The sequence below is a fragment of the Papaver somniferum genome, chromosome 1 (assembly GCF_003573695.1).
Source record: "Papaver somniferum cultivar HN1 chromosome 1, ASM357369v1, whole genome shotgun sequence".
Lineage (NCBI taxonomy): Eukaryota > Viridiplantae > Streptophyta > Magnoliopsida > Ranunculales > Papaveraceae > Papaver > Papaver somniferum.
Window position 1 is genome coordinate 201,060,656 of NC_039358.1, and position 20,199 is coordinate 201,080,854.

The 20,199-nt window shown below is 35.8% G+C and overlaps 1 protein-coding gene and 1 long non-coding RNA gene across 2 annotated transcripts; one reads left to right on the forward strand and one right to left on the reverse strand.

Annotated features, from left to right (window-relative positions):
- Positions 1–759: 759 nt before the first annotated feature.
- Positions 760–4,457, forward strand: LOC113357906 (tRNA (cytosine(34)-C(5))-methyltransferase-like). Its single transcript, XM_026601406.1, has 8 exons — positions 760–1,291; positions 1,955–2,040; positions 2,165–2,257; positions 2,368–2,604; positions 2,760–2,868; positions 3,085–3,602; positions 3,702–3,939; positions 4,020–4,457. Exons 1-8 carry the CDS (start codon positions 760–762, stop codon positions 4,265–4,267), a joined length of 2,061 nt encoding a protein of 686 aa, XP_026457191.1. The 3' UTR covers positions 4,268–4,457.
- A 114-nt stretch (positions 4,458–4,571) lies between these two features.
- Positions 4,572–5,732, reverse strand: LOC113312137. The gene is made up of 4 exons (XR_003341643.1): positions 5,256–5,732; positions 4,950–5,157; positions 4,767–4,859; positions 4,572–4,691 (listed from the first exon to the last, which is right to left on the reverse strand). It is a non-coding gene; the product is annotated as an uncharacterized LOC113312137 (long non-coding RNA).
- Between the last annotated feature and the right edge of the window lie 14,467 nt (positions 5,733–20,199).

The window sequence follows — 20,199 nt, forward strand, 5'->3', positions numbered from 1 at the left end:
TTTTTTTATATGTTTTTGTCCTCAAATCGACACGGTACACTTGGGATATCGATCATGCCGGCAAAAAAAAGTTTTGGGATGAACTTTCTTTGCTATGTTGGTCCCGACATGGTATTCATTCTAAAAGCCATGCCAGCACAAGATATCGGCATGATATTCATCATAAACAAATTTCCGGGACCATATTGAAATTTTTACTAAAAAGTTTCATTTTATGATTCTAACCCGGACGGAGTTTTAAAACAACAACAACACTTTAAATAAGATTTGGTATCATGTACCTTCTCAATGAAGCTATTTCTTTTTCTTCTTGTTGCTCAGCAACAATTCAATTTAACCTATGTTTAAGAACTTGTCGGAGTTTAATTTTAATTTTAATTTAGATGGAAGGCATGATCCTAAAGGGTATTTTAGTATTCCCCCACCCTACACACACAGAAAAAAAACACACCCCTTAACATAGAATATTAGATGTGGTTCGTAATTTATATCCCCGGTTGGAAAAAGTGTCCCAAAATTGCGGGTTCTATTTTTGTAAAAATCCCTTGAATTTTTATTAATGGAAAACATCCAACATCCTATGACACAAGATTTGGTCAAATCCAAAAAAATATCACCTTATTACTCTTTAATATTCCCCAAAATCATCATCTTAATGACCCTTTAATGTTTGATTCCCAAAAATATTATCAAGTCTCTGGCTCTCTCCTGCATGGAGGCTTCAGCAACTCTAATATATAAATATGAATGAATATAATCATGACTTGGAAGAACATTACAAAGTCTTTTTTAAAAACATTTCTAAAACAAAACACGAGTCCTCCAACATTCTCATTACTGTCCCTCTTTCCGATCTTCATTGTTTTTCTTTCCAGCTGCTTTGATAATCATTACGTAAATGGTGATTTGATCAGTGATGTATGTAGGAGTGCATCGAGAAGTGATCCACGACTAAAGTATGATTTTTGTGTTGCAACTTTTTTAGAAAACCCTGCAAGTAAAGATGCTAACCTTTTGGGGCTTGGAGAAATATCGATTCAAAAATGTCTACAAAATGCAACTTCTATTCAATCGAATATCTATAAAATCTTGGAAGGGGGAAAACAAGGACCAGATCTAAAGCCATATGTAGAGCCTCTAGAGACTTGTTATTTGGGGTATGCGGTTAGTACAGATTTTGTTAGTGATGCTATCGAAGGTTTTGAAGCTAAAGATTATGGTACAGCTAATAAGTTCATGAGGCTTACAATGGGTGCTGGAACTGGTTGTGAAAAAACTTTTAAGAAAAGTGGTGTGCGCTCAACAATGACCAAAATAAATGGTGATTTCGTTCAGCTTACTAAAATCTGTCTTGCCATTATTCGTATGGTGAAAAGATAATTCTCCAGTTATTGAGACATGTAATTTTGTTCTTGAGCTTAATTAAAATTAAATAAAATTTCATAAAATAACGTGTTTGGATTGATCAACTTAGGCAATATTCATGAGTAATGCAATATCACTCTTAAATCAAGAGCTAGTTTTTTTTTTTTGATGGCCAAAAACTGAAATTTATTCGCTTCTTTACAACCTTCTCAGTGTTTTTTTTTTAATCTTTTCGCAAATATGTAACGCATCCAACCAAACCTTGCAAGGGAACCATATCGGTAATATGGCCCATTTATAGGTTAATGCTTTATGGGTGTTTTACATAGTTGGCACCTGATCGTCTTCAATAAGAATTGTACGATAATCAAAGGTTTCATATCTAAGTGTTACCTAGCTATTCCAATTTCTCCAGACTCGCTTATGATCACATTGTGTCAAGACTATAAATATAACCAGATGCTTGTGCTGATGTATATCTTCTCTACATCAACTCATATTCGTATATATGCTCCCTTCCGTCAAACTAAAAATCTGATAGTGTACTTTTTCCATATTTCCCCAGACTTATTCTTGTAGTTCATTGCAGGTATTGCTTTGCTAAAAGTAGGTGGAAGAATGGTATACTCAACCTGTTCGATGAATCCCGTCGAGAATGAAGCTGTGGTTGCTGAGGTAATGGCGAAGCTACTTATAAGGAAATTACAGATGCTACAGGCGTTTTTTTTCTGCTACCGTATTATATTTGCCTAATTCATTTTTCTCCTCACGCATCCTAATCTCCATTTATTTTCTTCAGATTCTGAGGAGATGTGGGGAATCTGTTGAACTTCTTGATGTCTCTACCGAGCTCCCTCAATTGGTCCGTCGCCCGGGAATTAAGAGTTGGAAGGTTGATTTTCATATATCTATGATTGCTCTTAATGTACTCCTGTAGATAGATATTCCTGGATAGTTGATGTAGCTCCATAACTGATACTATGTATGATTGACAAATGGCAGGTCCGTGATAAGGGTGTATGGTTAGCTTCTTACAAAGATGTGTCTAAGTACCGCAGAACTGCCATTGTGCCAAGCATGTTTCCTTCCGGTCAAAGCTTTGATGCCGAAACAGTGGTTCCTTCAGGGTTGGATGAAAACGTGGTTCCTCCTAGCAATGACAATGACATGGAGAATGTAGATTCTGATCATGTCAACGAGCAGTCCGAGATCCTTGTGAGTCCAACTGATGCTTTGGAGATTTTGAACACCATTAATTTGGTAGCACAACCAATTGAAACACATGATAAAGTACTGTCTATAACAAAATATAGACTCAAATCATGAACGAAATTAAGTGCAATGAAATAGAAATCAACACAAGCATATATGTGAGTCCAACTGATGCTTTGGAGATGGAGGTTTCAGATCTCCCTCTAGAACGTTGCATGAGGATAGTGCCCCATGATCAGAACACTGGAGCTTTTTTCATTGCAATTCTTCAGAAAGTATCCCCTCTTCCTGGTAAGCTCTTCATTTTATTGGTCATTATTAGAAAATATTAAAAATGAGATATGAATTCCTTAGACTTCGTATCGTATGTCAACATCCTCCCAGTGTGTTAATTGTGTATTTTCCTTGCAATGCACCAGCATCACATTTATATTAATGTATGTTTACTTTTAACTGCAGTATAAATTCGATCTGTTCATTACGTTTGATTCCATTTGTATATTGCAGCGGTTTCAAGTTCCACCAAACCGAAGGAAACTTTAACAAACGGGAATCACAAGTTACCCTTGAAGGTATCAGATGAGGTACCCAGAGAAACTAATAGCGCAGAACCATCCGCTATATCAAATGTGGAATCATCAGATGGAAAAACAGAGGTTGGTGCTACAGGACTTAATTCTCGTGAGGTAGTCGAAGAAGAAAATGAGAAAGAACACACAGAGAATGTGAATGCAGAGACGGACACTAAGAAAGCTGGAGGTAACCGGAGGTTGCAAAATCAAGGCAAGTGGAGAGGTGTTGATCCAGTTGTTTTTTTCCGGGAGGACACTGTTCTTAGTAGTATTAAGGATTTCTATGGAATCAGTGATTCATTCCCATTGAATGATCACCTTGTGACGCGAAATACTGATTTCCAGAGTTGTAAGAGAATTTACTACATTTCAAAGTCAGTTCAGGATGTTATGAAGCTGAATTTTCAAGTCGGGCAACAACTGAAGATAATATCTATTGGTCTAAAGGCCTTTGTAAGTATAGTCCCTCTTGTTCACAAAATCTTCCAAGTAGCATGCAATAATTATTTCAGGATGAACCTTAACCGTTTATATTTTTCTTTGTTGTTTCAGGAGCGACAAACAGTAAAAGAAGATAGTGCTTCCGAATGCATGTACCGTATATCGTCTGAAGGATTACCATTACTTCTTCCTTACATCAGCAAGCAAATCCTATGTGCATCCTTGGCGGACTTCAAGCACCTGTTGCAGTACAGGTCTATCAAATTTCAAGATTTTGTCAATCCTCAATTTGGCGAGAAGGCATCATCGGAGATTAAGTTAGGGTGTTGTATTGTTGTACTGCAAACAGGTATTCACACATCTGTGATACTATTGTTGTAATATCAGTTTACCTAGATACAAATTCTAACGCTCATCATGGCTGTGCAGAAGATCAACCTACTTCAAAACCTATGGATGCATCGACAATAGCTATTGGTTGTTGGAGAGGGAAGTCCAGTGTAAGTGTAATGGTTCCAGAAACAGACTGCCAAGAACTTCTTGAGAGGCTTTCTGCACGTTTGGGGTTCGAGATGGTTCCGGTGAAAGAAAAACCAACAGTTAGGAGAGGAAAGAAAGATGATGCTGAAGAGAAGCTAGTGAAAGAACCAGTAGAAGAAGAAGCTATAGTTGGTTGAGTTATTGAACATTTTTCGTGTTTTATTTTTCGTCACTTTTACTTACCAGTTTGATTCAGCTGTATTTGCAATTATATGATTCTTTTGCCAGAAATTTGTAGTGAAATCTGTTATCAAATAACTTGCTTCATCTTGAATAGAAAAAGTTAGAAACTAGTCTTGATTTTCGTCAGGATCTAGACCAAGATTACTACTGCTATCTATGAAACTTAAAGCACCAAGATAATTCCAAGATTTCTTGCATTTCATTCAACTAATTTTTCAGAACAAATTCATTCAACTATTTTCAGACAATTTTTTTCGAAGAAACCAAAGCGATATCATCAGAACTTGGTCCTTAACTCCTTATTTCCCCCCTACACGCGTAAGGAACAGCACCTCTTCTGTATGCTTTACAGACGTATCTAATAAAGTTTCGAGTATCCTGCAAATGAATATCGGATCAAGACTCACCATATATAATACGAAGAAGAGATTGAGAGAGTGATGAGCAAATTACATGGCGTATAGGAAGGTCGTTCACAGTAACCCAGGGAACAAATTCTAGATGAGGATTGAGGGAGGCAGTCACTTTCGCATTGTGCAACTGAAGCTGTAAATAAGAAAAGAGTTTAATCAATAATATGCTACTATGTAATGTAAATATACAAAACAATCAAGAAAAATGGAGATGGATCAATACTTTTTCACCCAATCCATTGGTGAAGCATTTGTAAATACTTGTACTGGTTTCCGACCTCTAAGCATTGTAACCAATCCTCGGTAGTCTTTCCTTCAGAAACAATCACCTCCGTGCAGTATATGAAAGGGTAATAGTAATTATAGGCACCAGGAATTACATTCATGGCACATGCTTGCAATCTGTTCAATTCACATTCTTTGGAGCCGCGCTGGGAAAAAACAACCATTTATTTAATTAATTAGTGATTATGAAGTGAAATAAATTAATTATTATTGAAAGAAATCAGGTGGATCGAGAGAGGAATACCTCGCAGAGGATTGTTCCGTTTTTCAATAGACGAGATTTTCCGAAAGGAACTAGTTTAAGATCAACAAAATCAATGAGCCCGTTTTCGAGAATTTTCATTAGGTTGTAGGCGATGAAGTTTGCAGATCTAACAGATTGAGAACTGTAGTAGACTGTTAAAGACACCTTTTCAACAGAAGCAGCAACTGAAGATTTTGAGATTGTATGCTCATTTACTTGAGGAGGAGCAACTGCAACTGCAACTGCAACTTTAGATGAAGATGTAGTCGTGGAAAATGAGAAAACCAAAAGACATAGAACAACCAGAGCAGCAGCAAATTGAGTAGGAGAAGGGGAAGCCATGAGAACCTTCCTTGCAATTAAATTTCAAACAAACAAAACACTGTTGTGATTTCACAATGAGATGGCTATAGTTCTTATAGGATTTCAGTGGTAGTAGTTGGAAACTTCACTCTGAAGCTTGAAATTAAAATTAAATCATTCAAGTGCACCCTGAAGAATCGGCGTACATACGTACAACTGGTTCGCATATATGCACGAGTACAACCTTCAGATTGGCTGCGCCAGGCACGGTTTCGCTTCTGAGTTGCGGCAACGTAGATAGGCTCATATCATACTGGGACAAGTCCGGAGTACGTACGTTCGACTAAAACAAACAAGCGTGCTAAAACATTTTCTTTTCTTCTGGACTTATTCGTCTTCTACTTTCTTTGGTTTGTTTACAATGCGAGCTAGCTGTAGTGAACTTAATAATTTTCATTAAGCAGTTGAGCGCATTAAATTTTGGCTTAAAGAAGAAAGGAGTGGGTTAAAGTCCTGCAAGCAACATAAAAACCAGGCAGAATTAAAAGGAAAGGTTCTGAGATTTGTTTCATGTCTAAATCATAGACATTAATTTGTTTCATGTTTGTAAATTTCTAGGAAAATCCATCATTTTAATTGGCCTTATCTAAAATCCATCATTTAAAACGTATTTACAAGCATATCCTTTCCTCCTTTCTAACTTGACACCTTGGTCTTTCCTTTTGCACTTATTATCTTGGCTTCTCTAATGGGTAATTAGGATTCCTATTCTTTGGATCCAAATCATTCCTTAGACCTTTCTGTTAACCCTATTGTTAACATATTGGGCTAAATTCTATATGGTCATTTTGGGTATCAACATCGATCTCCCTTGGCAATTTATTTCCAAGTATCTACAAGAGTTAGGACACCATCTCCGTGTTGCATGAGCAAGGGATACCTCTCAAGAAAAGCTAAGTTTAATGTCTTCAGCTAGACATTGGAGAGATTAGTCACCTCGTAGAATCATAAAGCAGCAACCGAAATAACTGCGGGTCATCTGGAGCAAAAAGTGACAACCACAAGTAGAGGAAATTGGAATTGACCAAAAAGATGAGCATACCCTATCTACTCTTTTATTCAAGACAACTACATCAAGTTATGGTTCAGGCTCTATAAACAGGTCTAGATAAAAAGTTTTCAACGTATGGATTTCCTCAAAGGCAGGATCCGGAAGAGATGAGGTTGTAAAGTATGGAAATACTTAACTAAGAACTTAGAAGCACATAACAATAACCTGAATAATTGGGAATCCTCTAAGTCAATCAGATTTGACTCAACATAGTTGACCACAGTGGTGGTCATTCTTAAGCAAATGTATCGACCCTAATCTCCTGAAGTAATTAGGTTTAGTCTCAAAACTTAATAACTGACACATCTGAAACTCATATGTTCCCACAATTGGAAGAAAGGTTTTCGGTGGGAAAACAAAGTCAATCTTGGTATCATAGCATGGGTTAACCACATCAACCAGAGGATGGGTTTCTAACAACTGAACTTCTCTATGGACATAACTAGGTTCAGGAAAATGTGAATGAAGATAATCTTGTAAAATGGTTGAGGCACAAATGTCAAGTCCTACGCGAGGGAAATCTCTGAGAGTTAAAGGTAAGGCACATGGAGAATGATAATCACCCCCAAACTTAGAGTTTTCAGTGTCTTTAGGAAGACTAGTCACAATTTCTAAATCATCAGATTATTGAAAATGATCAATTGATTCTTCTAAGTTATAATCTGGAGGTGCATCCTCACTCATATTTGAACTCTCTATGAGTCTATCTTCTTTGTCTAAGACTAATGTTTCTAAATCAATAGACTCCAAACAATATCCTCAGAATAAACTTTTTCCTCTAAACCATCATCACAATCATATAAAGGATTATCAGCAAAATTTTCTAGTAAAGGCTCATTAGCTAAGGAGTTAATCATAGTTACTTTCTCCGATTCACTGATAGGCACATCAGCTAATGGATTATCCAACACACTGCTGGCTAAAGGATCATGAACTACATCGTCTAAAACGATGGTATCTCTAGTAAAATCCACATCCTTTTGAATAGGTGAATAATCATTAAAATTATCGGTATTTGGATCAGAAATAATATTATCCTTATGAAGCTCATCTCGAGCAACCATTTCCTGATCACTATGCCTACATATGTATGATTCTTCATCAACACTATCCTCATTATAATTATAATGACATGAAAATGGCTGAACCTTATCTAAAGTAGTGTCTTCAATTCTAACCTCACTATCATGATTATGTGAATAAAAACTATCATTATTTTCAAGAGTGTTATTGGAAACACTATATTGGAAATTCAAGTTATTTCGAGCAATACGTTCATTCGTCTCTAAATCAAAAGACATTAATTTGTTTCATGTTTGTAAATTTCTAGGAAAATCCGTCATTTTAATTGGTCTTTCCTCCTTTCTAACTTGACACCTTGGTCTTTCCTTTTGCACTTATTATCTTGGCTTCTCTTAATGGGTAATTAGGATTCCTATTCTTTGGATCCAAATCATTCCTTAGACCTTTCTGTTAACCCTATTGTTATCACATTTGGGCTTAAATCCTACATGGTCATTTTGGGTATCAACATCGATCTCCCTTGGCAATTTATTTCCAAGTATCTACAAGTGTTAGGCCACCATCTCCGTGTTGCATGAGCAAGGGATACCTCTCAAGAAAATCTAAGTTTAATGTCTTCAGCTAGACATTGGAAGAGATTAGTCACCTCGTAGAATCATAAAGCAACAACCGAAATAACTGCGGGTCATCTAGAGCAAAAAGTGACAACCACAAGTAGAGGAAATTGGAATTGACCAAAAAGATGAACATACCCTTATCTACTCTTTTATTCAAGACAGCTACATCAAGTTATGGTTCAGGTTCAGGCTCTATAAAAAGGTCTAGATAAAAAGGTCTAGATAAAAAGTTTTCAACGTATGGATTTCCTCAAAGGCAGGATCCAGAAGATGAGGTTGTAAAGTATGGAAATACTTAACTAAGAACTTAGAAGCACATAACAATAACCTGAATGATTGGGGTTCCTCTAAGTCAATCAGATTTGACTCACATAGTTGACCACAGTGGTGGTCATTCTTAAGCAAATGTGTCGACCCTAATCTCCTGAAGTAATTAGGTTTAGTCTCAAAACTTAATAACTGACACATCTGAAACTCATATGTTTCCATAATTGGAAGAAAGGTTTTCGGTGGGAAAACAAAGTCAATCTTGGTATCATAGCATGGGTTAACCACATCAACTAGAGGATGGGTTTCTAACAACTGAACTTCTCTATGGACATAACCAGGTTCAGGAAAATGTGAATGAAGATAATCTTTTAAAATGGTTGAGGTACAAATGTCAAGTCCTACGCGAGGGAAATCTCTGAGAGTTAAAGGTAAGGCACATGGAGAATGATAATCACCCCCAAACTTAGAGTTTTCAGTGTCTTTAGGAAGACTAGTCACAATTTCTAAATCATCAGATTATTGAAAATGATCAATTGATTCTTCTAAGTTATAATCTGGAGGTGCATCCTCACTCATATTTGAACTCTCTATGAGTCTATCTTCTTTGTCTAAGACTAATGTTTCTAAATCGCTAGACTCCAAACAATATCCTCAGAATAAACTTTTCCTCTAAACCATCATCACAATCATATAAAGGATTATCAGCAAAATTTTCTAGTAAAGGCTCATTAGCTAAGGAGTTAATCATAGTTACTTTCTCCGATTCACTGATAGGCACATCAGCTAATGGATTATCCAACACACTGCTGGCTAAAGGATCATGAACTACATCGTCTAAAACGATGGTATCTCTTGTAAAATACACATCCTTTTGAATAGGTGAATAATCATTAAAATTATCGGGATTTGGACCAGAAATAATATTATCCTTATGAAGCTCATCTGGAGCAACCATTTCCTGATCACTATGCCTACATATGTATGATTCTTCATCAACACTATCCTCATTATAATTATAATAACATGAAAATGGCTGAACCTTATCTAAAGTAGTGTCTTCAATTCTAACCTCACTATCATGATTATGTGAATAAAAACTATCATTATTTTCAAGAGTGTTATTGGAAACACTATATTGGAAATTCAAGTTATTTCGAGCAATATGTTCGTTCGTCTCTAAATCAAGTCTACGTGTCGACTCAGCTATCCTATCAAGGGTCTCTTCTAAAGAAAGTTCCCTTAGTGTTGGCTCTAAGTTTTCAGTTAACCTATTGAGGATATCTTCGAGAGAAGATTCAATCGCTGTTGCAGTTCTTTCGTCCATAACTACGTTATTCACCTCAGCTAACTTACATGTCGATTCAGCTAACTTACGTGTCGACTCAGCTAAACCCCTGAGGGACTCTTCTAGAGAAGGAATAGGAACAGATGGATCATAAAAATGACTACTTTTCAATAGTTTGATTGTATCCTCTAGAGACAAATAACTAGTACTATAACCTTCTTGCTCGTATGACTGATGCACATGTGGATAGTAATTGGGCTCACCATGGTATGACCCATAACCTTCAAAAGGTTGGCATTCCCAACCACTGTTCACACTATGGTCATAAAAAGAATAATGTCCATATTGTTCAGTTGGATAATCATATTCATTCTAATTGCTATTATAATACAAGTTTGACATCCTAACTGCAAGGGAATTCTACACAAACACAAACAAGGCTGAGTCGACCACAACAAGCCTATTTTATCTAGCAAACAAAAAGCATGATGCATCCATTAGATTGTTTCTAGACCAGCTTCTACTCTTTCGAAAGGCATTTTTTACAAGTTCAGCAAACCCCTCTGGAATCAATCTGAGTTAAAGTAAGTTTAATAGAGACAACGGAAGCTCAATGGAGCTTTGACACCTAGGACTCACTGGAAAAATATTCACGTAGGTTACAACGCGACACACTCAACTTACATTAACCATCATGAACTTCGAAGTATGATTAATAGAGCAACCAATATATTTCGAACGACTTTCCTATTAACCTCGTTACCCTGTCGGTCTCGTTCTAGTAAAATTTTAAGGCTTAGGTTCGCGTAGGTTACGTGTTCCCAAGGCGGGCAAGAATGAAACGGTGATGAAATCCTAGTCCTTATCTAAATTTGGCTAGGCCTTGCCCTTTACTAGAAATTAAACCGTATTCAGACCTCAATATATATGCAAACAAAATCATCCAGTAAACCCGCTGACAGTGGATTCACGGGTGTTTAGAATTCTTACCTCCCGTTCCAGACGGGGGATGAACCGTTGAAGTTGACTCAGGCCACCGACTCCTATGTCAGTGTACGAACCCGAGGGGCCGAGACAGTATCGTAACTGTCGTCCTTCCCTGTGCAGTTTATATTTAATTTTCCCCTTCCTTAGGGTTTAAGAATAATGTCCAAAAAGTGAAAAATAAAAAAAAATGTCCAAAAAATAAAACGAAAATTTACAACAACAAAATCCTAATTAAGTTTCAAAAAAGAATAAAAGAATAATAATCAAATGTACTACCATCCCTGTTTGACCGAACCAGGCCCAAACAATCTTATCCAGCGAGAATATCCAACAAAAACTCTCTCGAAATCATGCAGAAATCTTCGCGCGCCAGTGAAGGCTAACTTTCCCTGTTTCACTTCATACTAAAATCCAGCCCAAGTTGATCGAATAAAACACCCATACACGCCCTGTTTAGTCCATTCAAGCCTAACCCAAGAGAACTCAGCGATTGAATATCTCCATAATCGTTCCAAAATCAAAGCCTAAAATATGCTACGCTGTAAAAATAATTCCCGCCAGAACTTGAATTTGAATTCTTGAAGAAGACCTCCCCTTATCCTCTGATGGGGTGCCAATATTAATGCCCTGGAAATGGGATTCCCTTTAGTAATTGAGGTGCCCCTTATCCAAGATGAGGGTGCCTTTAGTATTTTCCTCCAGGGGGTCCAAATAAGACTTTTCTAGCAACTTTTCCCACACAGTGTATTTCTCAAAAAACCCTACACAAACATAAAATCACAATATTAGTACAAAAATCGAGTTCCAACAATACAAATATTGAGGACAATTTAGACAGAAAATGTGTCTATCAGAAGGTATCCTAACATCCCACTGCGCCTGAAAAATGGCTTGTTCTCAAGCCTCAAAGTATGGAAAAATCGAGCAAGAATACCATCAACATCCTCCCAAGTTGCTTCTTCATTAGGATGATCTTTCCATTTCACTAGTCATTTCTTTCCAACTGCATTTTCTTTCTTAAACATTTCGCGCTCCAAACTGACTCAGGTTCCCAAGATGTATAGTCCAAAGTAGTAGGAAATTGTGTATCAACAACAATTGAAGATCTAAGTCTCAGTTTCAGCTGTGAAACATGAGATACTGGATGAATCTTACTAGTAATTGGTAATTCCAATCTATATGTGACTGACCCAATCTTCTCAACAACAAAAAGGGTCATAAAATCGGGAGAAAACTTAGTATAAGATGGATTAGCTATGGATGTTTGACGATAGGACTGCAATCTTAGAAAAACCCAATCATTAATTGAAAATGTACGTTCAGTTCTGTGAGCATCAACATATGTCTTCATTCTAGATTGAGTAAGTATGATCTCGAGCCTTTAAAATTTCATCCACAACATGCACATAAGTTGATCCTGAAATATAGGTCAAAATTGTTGGTGGAATTCGACTGTAAATAGCTTGATAATGAGTCATCTTGATTGCTGAATAATAACTCGTATTGTACCACCATTCATCCCATGGTAGCCAATTTTTCCAATCCTTAGGTTTTATTCCAGCAAAGAAGCGTAAGTAACATTCCAAAGTTCTATTGGTTACCTCAGTATGTCCATATGTTTGAGGATGATATGCTGAACTTTGGCACAACAGAGTGTCTTGTAAAGAGAAAAAATCTACGCACGATTTCACATACAAAAATGTCAGCAATCTTGGCAGCAACGTAAGGATGTGATAGTGCTATAAAGTGTGCATATTTTGTCAATCGATATACCACCACTAATATAAATCTTTTACGATTGGAGACTCAAAATCCATCAACAAAGTCCATGGAGATATCTATCCACACATCAATAAGAATTGGAAATGGTTATAAATGCCCTTGAGGAATAATTGACTCAGATTTATTATGTTGGCAAATGTCGCAACTCTTAATAAATTCTTTGATTGCATACTTCATATCCTTCCAGTAGAAATTGAGTTGTATACGTTTAGAAGTAAGTAAGTACCCTAAATGACCTCCCAAAGGAGATGAATGAAACTCCTTAAGTGGTTTAGAACAACAATCAGAAGTAGGTACTACGACACTGCGTCCATTGTAACGTAGAATCCCAGCATCATAAGAATAATGAGCTTTATAATCTGCTTTATTCTTCAAGTTTTCTATAAGAATGCTTAATTCAGCATCATGTGACACTCATTGATAATATCATCAATGCTAAAAAAATATTGGAGCAGTAATTTCCAGTAGATTAGCTATGCGAGATAACGCATCAACAACTTTATTTGCTGCACCACATAGATAGATTATCTCATAATCATAACCCAATAGTTTGTAAAACCACTTTTGTTGTTCAATTGAAGATAACCGCTGCTCCATAAAATATTTAAGACTACGATGGTCTATATAAACATTAAAATTCCGACCAAGAATATAGTGCCGCCACTTCTGAACTGCTGATACTATAGACAACATTTCCTTGTCATAAACATAAAGATTTAAATTCTTACCCGAGAGTGGTTTACTGAAGAGTGCAATGGGTATGTTTTCTTGCATTAATAAAGATCATAAACCAGTACCAGAAGCATCACATTCTAAGCAAAATTATTTCGAGAAATCTGGTAATGCTAACACATGTGTACTTGTTAAGGCTTCTGTTAATAAATTAAACACCACTGTATCTTCGTCATTCCAAGCAAAAGCATTATGTTTTAACAACTTAGTTAATGGAGAACTTATATATAGTGTCGTAGTGTGACAAACTTAACCAGCTAAACCCAAGAAACCACGAAGATCCTTAACTGTAGTTGGAATAAGACAATTTTTGAAAATAGAAAATTTTCCATTGTACACTGCAACTCCCTTAGCCGAAACCAAGTCCAAGATAACCAATAGATGTCTTTGCAAATTCGCATTTTGAATCTTTACGAAACAGCTGGTGCGATCTTAACACCTTAAAAACTATCTTCAAATATTTAACATGTTCAGATAAAGATTTGCTACAAACCAATATGTTGTTGAAAAATACCTAAACAAACTTTCCAAGGTAAGGATGAAATATATCATTCATCAGACTTTGAAACGTCGCAGGAGCATTTGACAAACCAAATGGCATGACCAAAAACTCATAATGGCCATCATGTGTTCTAAAAGCTGATTTATGCATGCCAAGATCATGTAATCGAATTTGGTTATAGGCTGAGCGCATGTACACTTTAGAGAAAACAGTTGCACCACATAACTCATCAAGTAATTACTTTAGAGAACTTGTCGGTCGATCTCTCAAGCGTTGCTATCTCAAGGTTGTTTGTCAATGTTAGTGATCAAGACTGTAAGTCTTGATTTCTAGTCTACTTATAATGACGTCTCGGACTAGGATAATTTAGTGTAGTTGAGCTTTAGACTTCACGACGTTCATCATTTGAAGACGAAGAACTACTAAGGAGAGATTGTGGAACTTCATCTAAAAAAGGTATGTGAAGACTGAAACTCATCCATCACATGGAAAGTCTATTTCTACTCTATCTGCTATATTGAGGCAAAAGTCGTATTATGATAGTTTTCGTTTATACACATTTGAGACTTCGAGCTGAGTATAACTCGCTCATCTATTTCTCAAAATATGTGTTGGTAAGATTTCGCTTCAACCAAGTTCATCTTATATTCTTGACAAAAGTCAAAAGATGATCATGTGAGAATTTCCGAGTAACATCTTACATGGTTTATGTGATACACACATTTGGTGTAGACTTGAAACGTTTCGTTATGATTATTTCAATAACTTGAAAATCTCTTTGATGCTAATAGTGTGTGAAAACGACTAATTTCATCCTCTAAGAAAGTTTCAATGATTGAAATAGAGTTTCAATGCATTGTTAAGATTGTTACTTCTTACTTGTATGTTGCACTGGTATAATCGTTGGATTGGTGGATATTGATTGAACTGGTGAAGGTGTAGTGGTGGTCGTCTGTGTTGTTGGTGTTGACACGATGAATGATGATGGTTATGGTCTTAAATGAGGTGTTTAGTTTCAAATAAGAATGTGATGAGTTGGAAATAGTCCTCTCATGAGTCTTTACAAGAATTTGAACTGCAAGCAATGGTCTTCCCAATGTAGGCCGAGTGAATTCATTGTTTCAAAGGGCGTATATGTATTCCTAAGTCATGTTAACTGCCCGCGTGGAGCTTACCATTCCATCCACCTTTTTTGGTCAAACTAGACATAGTTTTATGACAATTAAAAAAACTGGCCTAATTTTGTAGACCATAAAAAATGCCTATTTTTGGAACGTACAATTGGAGGATACTAAAAGAAATTGGGGATATAAGAAAACGATAAAAAGATTTAACTAGTAAATTAAGGACACCATCTATCCGGGTAATTTATATAATTCCTAATCAAACCTTCACTAATCATGTTTAGTAGTTAAATATAATTAGTTAAGTTAATAGATTAGTTTGATAATAATTAGAATAAATCATTATTGTTGAATCTATTGATGCAACAACGTCAAATAAAGATATTCATGATCATGAAAGTTTAGATGATCAGAACCAATCCAGGAAAGTAAACAAGCTGAACATACAAGTGTTCCAATTACTCATTTATAAGTATTAAAGTATTTAAATTTGATTTTTTTTTCATTAAAATATATTCAATTTGATTTTTTTCATTAAATTCGTCATTGTTGCACCTGGGAAACTCAGTGTCAGTATGGTAAAAGCATGAATATCATGCCGGAAGGTACCAAATCGGCATGGTATTCATACTTTTACCAGGACGATAAAAAATACCCCCCAATTTTGAAATTGTAAGTACACTATCGGCACAGAATGTTCATTATCGAGCGTGCCGTTAGTAGTGCCGGCAATGTACATTGTAACTTACTATTTCATACAAATTTTTTTTATATGTTTTTGTCCTCAAATCGACACGGTACACTTGGGATATCGATCATGCCGGCAAAAACAAGTATTGGGATGAACTTTCTTTGCTATGTTGGTCCCGACATGGTATTCATTCTAAAAGCCATGCCAGCACAAGATATCGGCATGGTATTCATCATGAACAAATTTCCGGGACCAGATTGAAATTTTTACTAAAAAGTTTCATTTTATGATTCTAACCCAGACGGAGTTTTAAAACAACAACAACACTTTAAATAAGATTTGGTATCATGTACCTTCTCAATGAAGCTATTTCTTTTTCTTCTTGTTGCTCAACAACAATTCAATTTAACATATGTTTAAGAACTTGTCGGAGTTTGATTTTAATTTTAATTTAGATGGAAGGCATGAACCTAAAGGGTATTTTAGTATTCCCCCAACCTACACACACAGAAAAAAAAAACACACCCCTTAACATATAATATTGGATGAGGTTCGTAATTTATATCCCCGATTGGAAAAAGTGTCCCAAAATTGCGGGTTCTATTTTTGCAAAAATCCCTTAAATTTTTATTAATGGAAAACATCCAGTATCCTATGACACAAGATTTGGTCAAATCCAAAAAAATATCACCTTATTACTATTTAATATTCCCCAAAATCATCATCTTAATGACCCTTTAATGTTTGATTCCCAAAAATATTATCAAGTCTCTGGCTCTCTCCTGCATGGAGGCTGCATCAACTCTAATCTATAAAAATGAATGAATATAATCATGACTTGGAAGAACATTACAAAGTCTTTTCTAAAAACACTTCTAAAGCAAAACATGAGTTCTCCAACATTCTCATTACTGTCCCTCTTTCCGATCTTCATTTTTTTTCTTTCCAGCTGCTTTGATAATCATTACGTAAATGGTGATTTGATCATTGATGTATGTAGGAGTGCATCCAAAAGTGATCCACGACTAAAGTATGATTTTTGTGTTGCATCTTTTTCTAAAAAACCCTGCAAGTAAAGATGCTAACCTTTTGGGGTTGGAGAAATATCGATTCAAAAATGTCTACAAAATGCAACTTCTATTCAATCGAATATCTATAAAATCTTGGAAGGGGGAAAACAAGGACCAAATCTAAAGCCATATGTAGAGCCTCTAGAGACTTGTTATTTGGGGTATGCGGTTAGTACAGATTTTGTTAATGATGCTATCGAAGGTTTTGAAGCTAAAGATTATGGTACAACTAATAAGTTCATGAGGCTTACAATGGGTGCTGGAAATGGTTGTGAAAAAACTTTTAAGAAAAGTGGTGTGCGCTCAAGAATGACCATAATAAATGGTGATTTCGTTCAGCTTACTAAAATCTCTCTTGCCATTATTCGTATGGTGAAATGATAATTCTCCAGTTATTGAGACATGTAATTTTGTTCTTGAACTTAATTAAAATTGAATAAAATTTCATAAAATAACGTGTTTGGATTGATCAACTTAGGCAATATTCATGAGTAATACAATATCACTCTTAATTCAAGAGCTAGTTTTTTTTTTTTGATGGCCAAAAACAAAGAAATCAAAAAACAACACAGGCTCCTGTTCGGGAAGTGATACAGGTGCTTCAAAAAAATAAAGAAATAAAGAAAGAGAAGTGATACACGAGGGGAGATTTGGAGAGACCCACACAGTGTGGATGTAATTCATGCTATGCGAGATCATGTGCCATGTCGTTGGCATCTTGTTTGATGTAGGAGTACTTCGACGAATCCTCCATGGGATAACAGCAGTTAAAGTCAATATTGCTAATTATTTTTCTCATTGAATCACGGCAGCCTAACCCATTATGGACCATTCTCCAAATAAAGATTTGCATTAAGCCATGAAATGGGATAATTAACTATAGTTGGCATAATGTTACCATATCTGGGTTTCTTGAATGAGTGGTAGTAGCAGTTGGAACAGAAAGTATAGATTATTGAGGTTCAATTACTTGTGCACATGAATGTTTCGGTTTTGGATGGTGATTGGTGAGTTTCATCAAGTCTTTCAGCACCACCGGCCCCATATCCAACTCAAAAGCTTGAAGCCTATTTTTTTTCCTTCCTTCTTTTTAACGGGTCAAATAGAAATTTTATAGAAAAAAAACATTTAGGAGGGGTGTTTTAACCCAATGATACAACCTGAACAAAAAAGGGGAACCGAAAGGAAATTAGGCTAACTAAGTAAAAGAACATAAAAATTTACGGAAGCCGGTATAATAAATTAGATAAAGATATCACAATATTTTCCTAAGAAAAAAAATTCATTTTGTGAGGGTACTCATTACTCCATACAACATTGGATAATCCGGCTCAACTTGATCGTCGTTGTCTTTACATCCATCCTTAACCGTATATTCACCATGATTACTACCAATCCAAATTCGAGTATCCATAACCCCTTCTTGAATATATATGGAAGAGAGAAGATTTGATATAGATAACACTTCACTTGTAATGGTTTGAGAGTATCTTTGCCTAGACATAAACACCCACCTTACACCATCTTCTCTAACTTCATACATACTAGCCATCACAAACTCCTTGGTCCCTGAATCTTCATAAGCCAAAGGAAACATTTCACACAATCTTTCTTCACAAAGCCAAGAATCTTTCCAAAATCTAGTTTCCTCACCCACTCCAATCTTGAATCTAATAATTTTATTGAAATCTTCAAGCTCTTTATAGATATTAAACCACAAGCTACCACCTTTCGATCCTTTAGGTTGGAGAGTTTACCAACCGATAACTGTTTCACCAAATATTTCAACTATGATCTTCTCCAAAATTTTCAATCTCTACGCCAAAGCGCCACCACTATTTTTTTAGCAAAGCCGAGTTCACTTGCTTAGATCTTCTTATACCAAAACCACCTTTCTCTTTCGGTTTTGAAGACAATTTCCAACCAATATCGTGAGTTCTTTTATTTATTTATTTTGATTATCCCATAAGAAATTTCTCAAAACTCTATCAATTTTCTTAGTTATGGAACAATGAGCAAGAAAATTACAGAGATAATAAATGGGTAGACTAACTAAAACGCTTTTGATGAGAGTTAACTTACCTCCTCTTGCTATTGTTTTTCGATTCCAAGAAATAACTCTTTACCCACATATTTCAAGTGGCTTTTACCATTTTTGAGTGCGTTCTACCTTGTCTCCCAAAGGTAGGCCAAGATATATGCTAGAAAAACTTGTATACTTGCATCCTAGCATGTTAGCATAATTTTCAACTTCCTCCTCCACAACTACTCCAAACAAGCTACTTTTCGAGAAATTTATCTTCAAACCCGAAGTTAACTTTAAACAAAGAAGAAGGTAATCAACTTGTTCTCTCTTAGCATCAAGAAAAATCATAGTATCATCGTCAAATTACAAGTGATTTATTTTTGTTCCCCCTTCTTTGACGGAAAAATCCGAGATCTGATCATGTTCTTGTGCTTTGTTCAACATACAACTTAAGATTTCACCAACAATAATAAAGAGAAAAGGAGAAAGGGGGTCTCCTTGACGAAGTACCTTTTTATTACCGATGTAACCGAAAGACGATCCATTTACGAGAACCGAGAACTTTGAGAATGTTAAACAATTTCTAATACAATCCCTCCAAACACCACCAAACCCCATTTTGAACAAAACTTCATTTTAAAAATTCCAATTCACATTATCAAACGCCTTTTCGAAATCAATCTTGCAAACCAACTCTGGTAATTTTTGACGAAGTCTAGAAATCTACACATTTGGTTGCTATCAAAACTATATCAAGAATTTGCTTTCTTCCTTTAATGAAACTAGATTGAGTTGTTGAGATTGGAGTAGGAAGGTATACCTTTAAACGCTCCGCAAATACTTTTGAAATGATTTTGTACACACTCCCAATAAGACTAATATGCCGAAAGTCTTTTACTTCTTCTACACCAGCCTTCTTAGGGATAAGCGCAATAAAATATTTCAAAGACGAATGAAGAATATTATCGTCATGAAATTCTTCGAAAACCTTCATTAAATCATATTTTAGGAAATACCTACAAACAAGGAAGAACATCATAAGGAATCCCATTCCGGACCCGAAGCACGATCAATTCACAAATATTTAATTGCATTCATAACTTCTTCTTCATTAAACGACCTGGCCAACCATATGCTTGCATTCTCATCAATACGCTTTAGACACATATTTTTGATTCTTAGTCAATTATTTGAAATTTCTTTAAACGTTAACTCAAAATGATTTGCGATACCCAACTTGATTTCTTCTTTGTTTCCGGTCCATCGACCATTTATACGAAGGTTACTGATGTTGTTAAAAGCTCTATGACCCCCACTACTCGATGAAATTTTTTGGTGTTTCTATCTCCATCTCGAAAGTATTTAATTCTTGACTTTTGCCGCATCATTATGCTTTGACGACGATGAGCCACATCAAACTC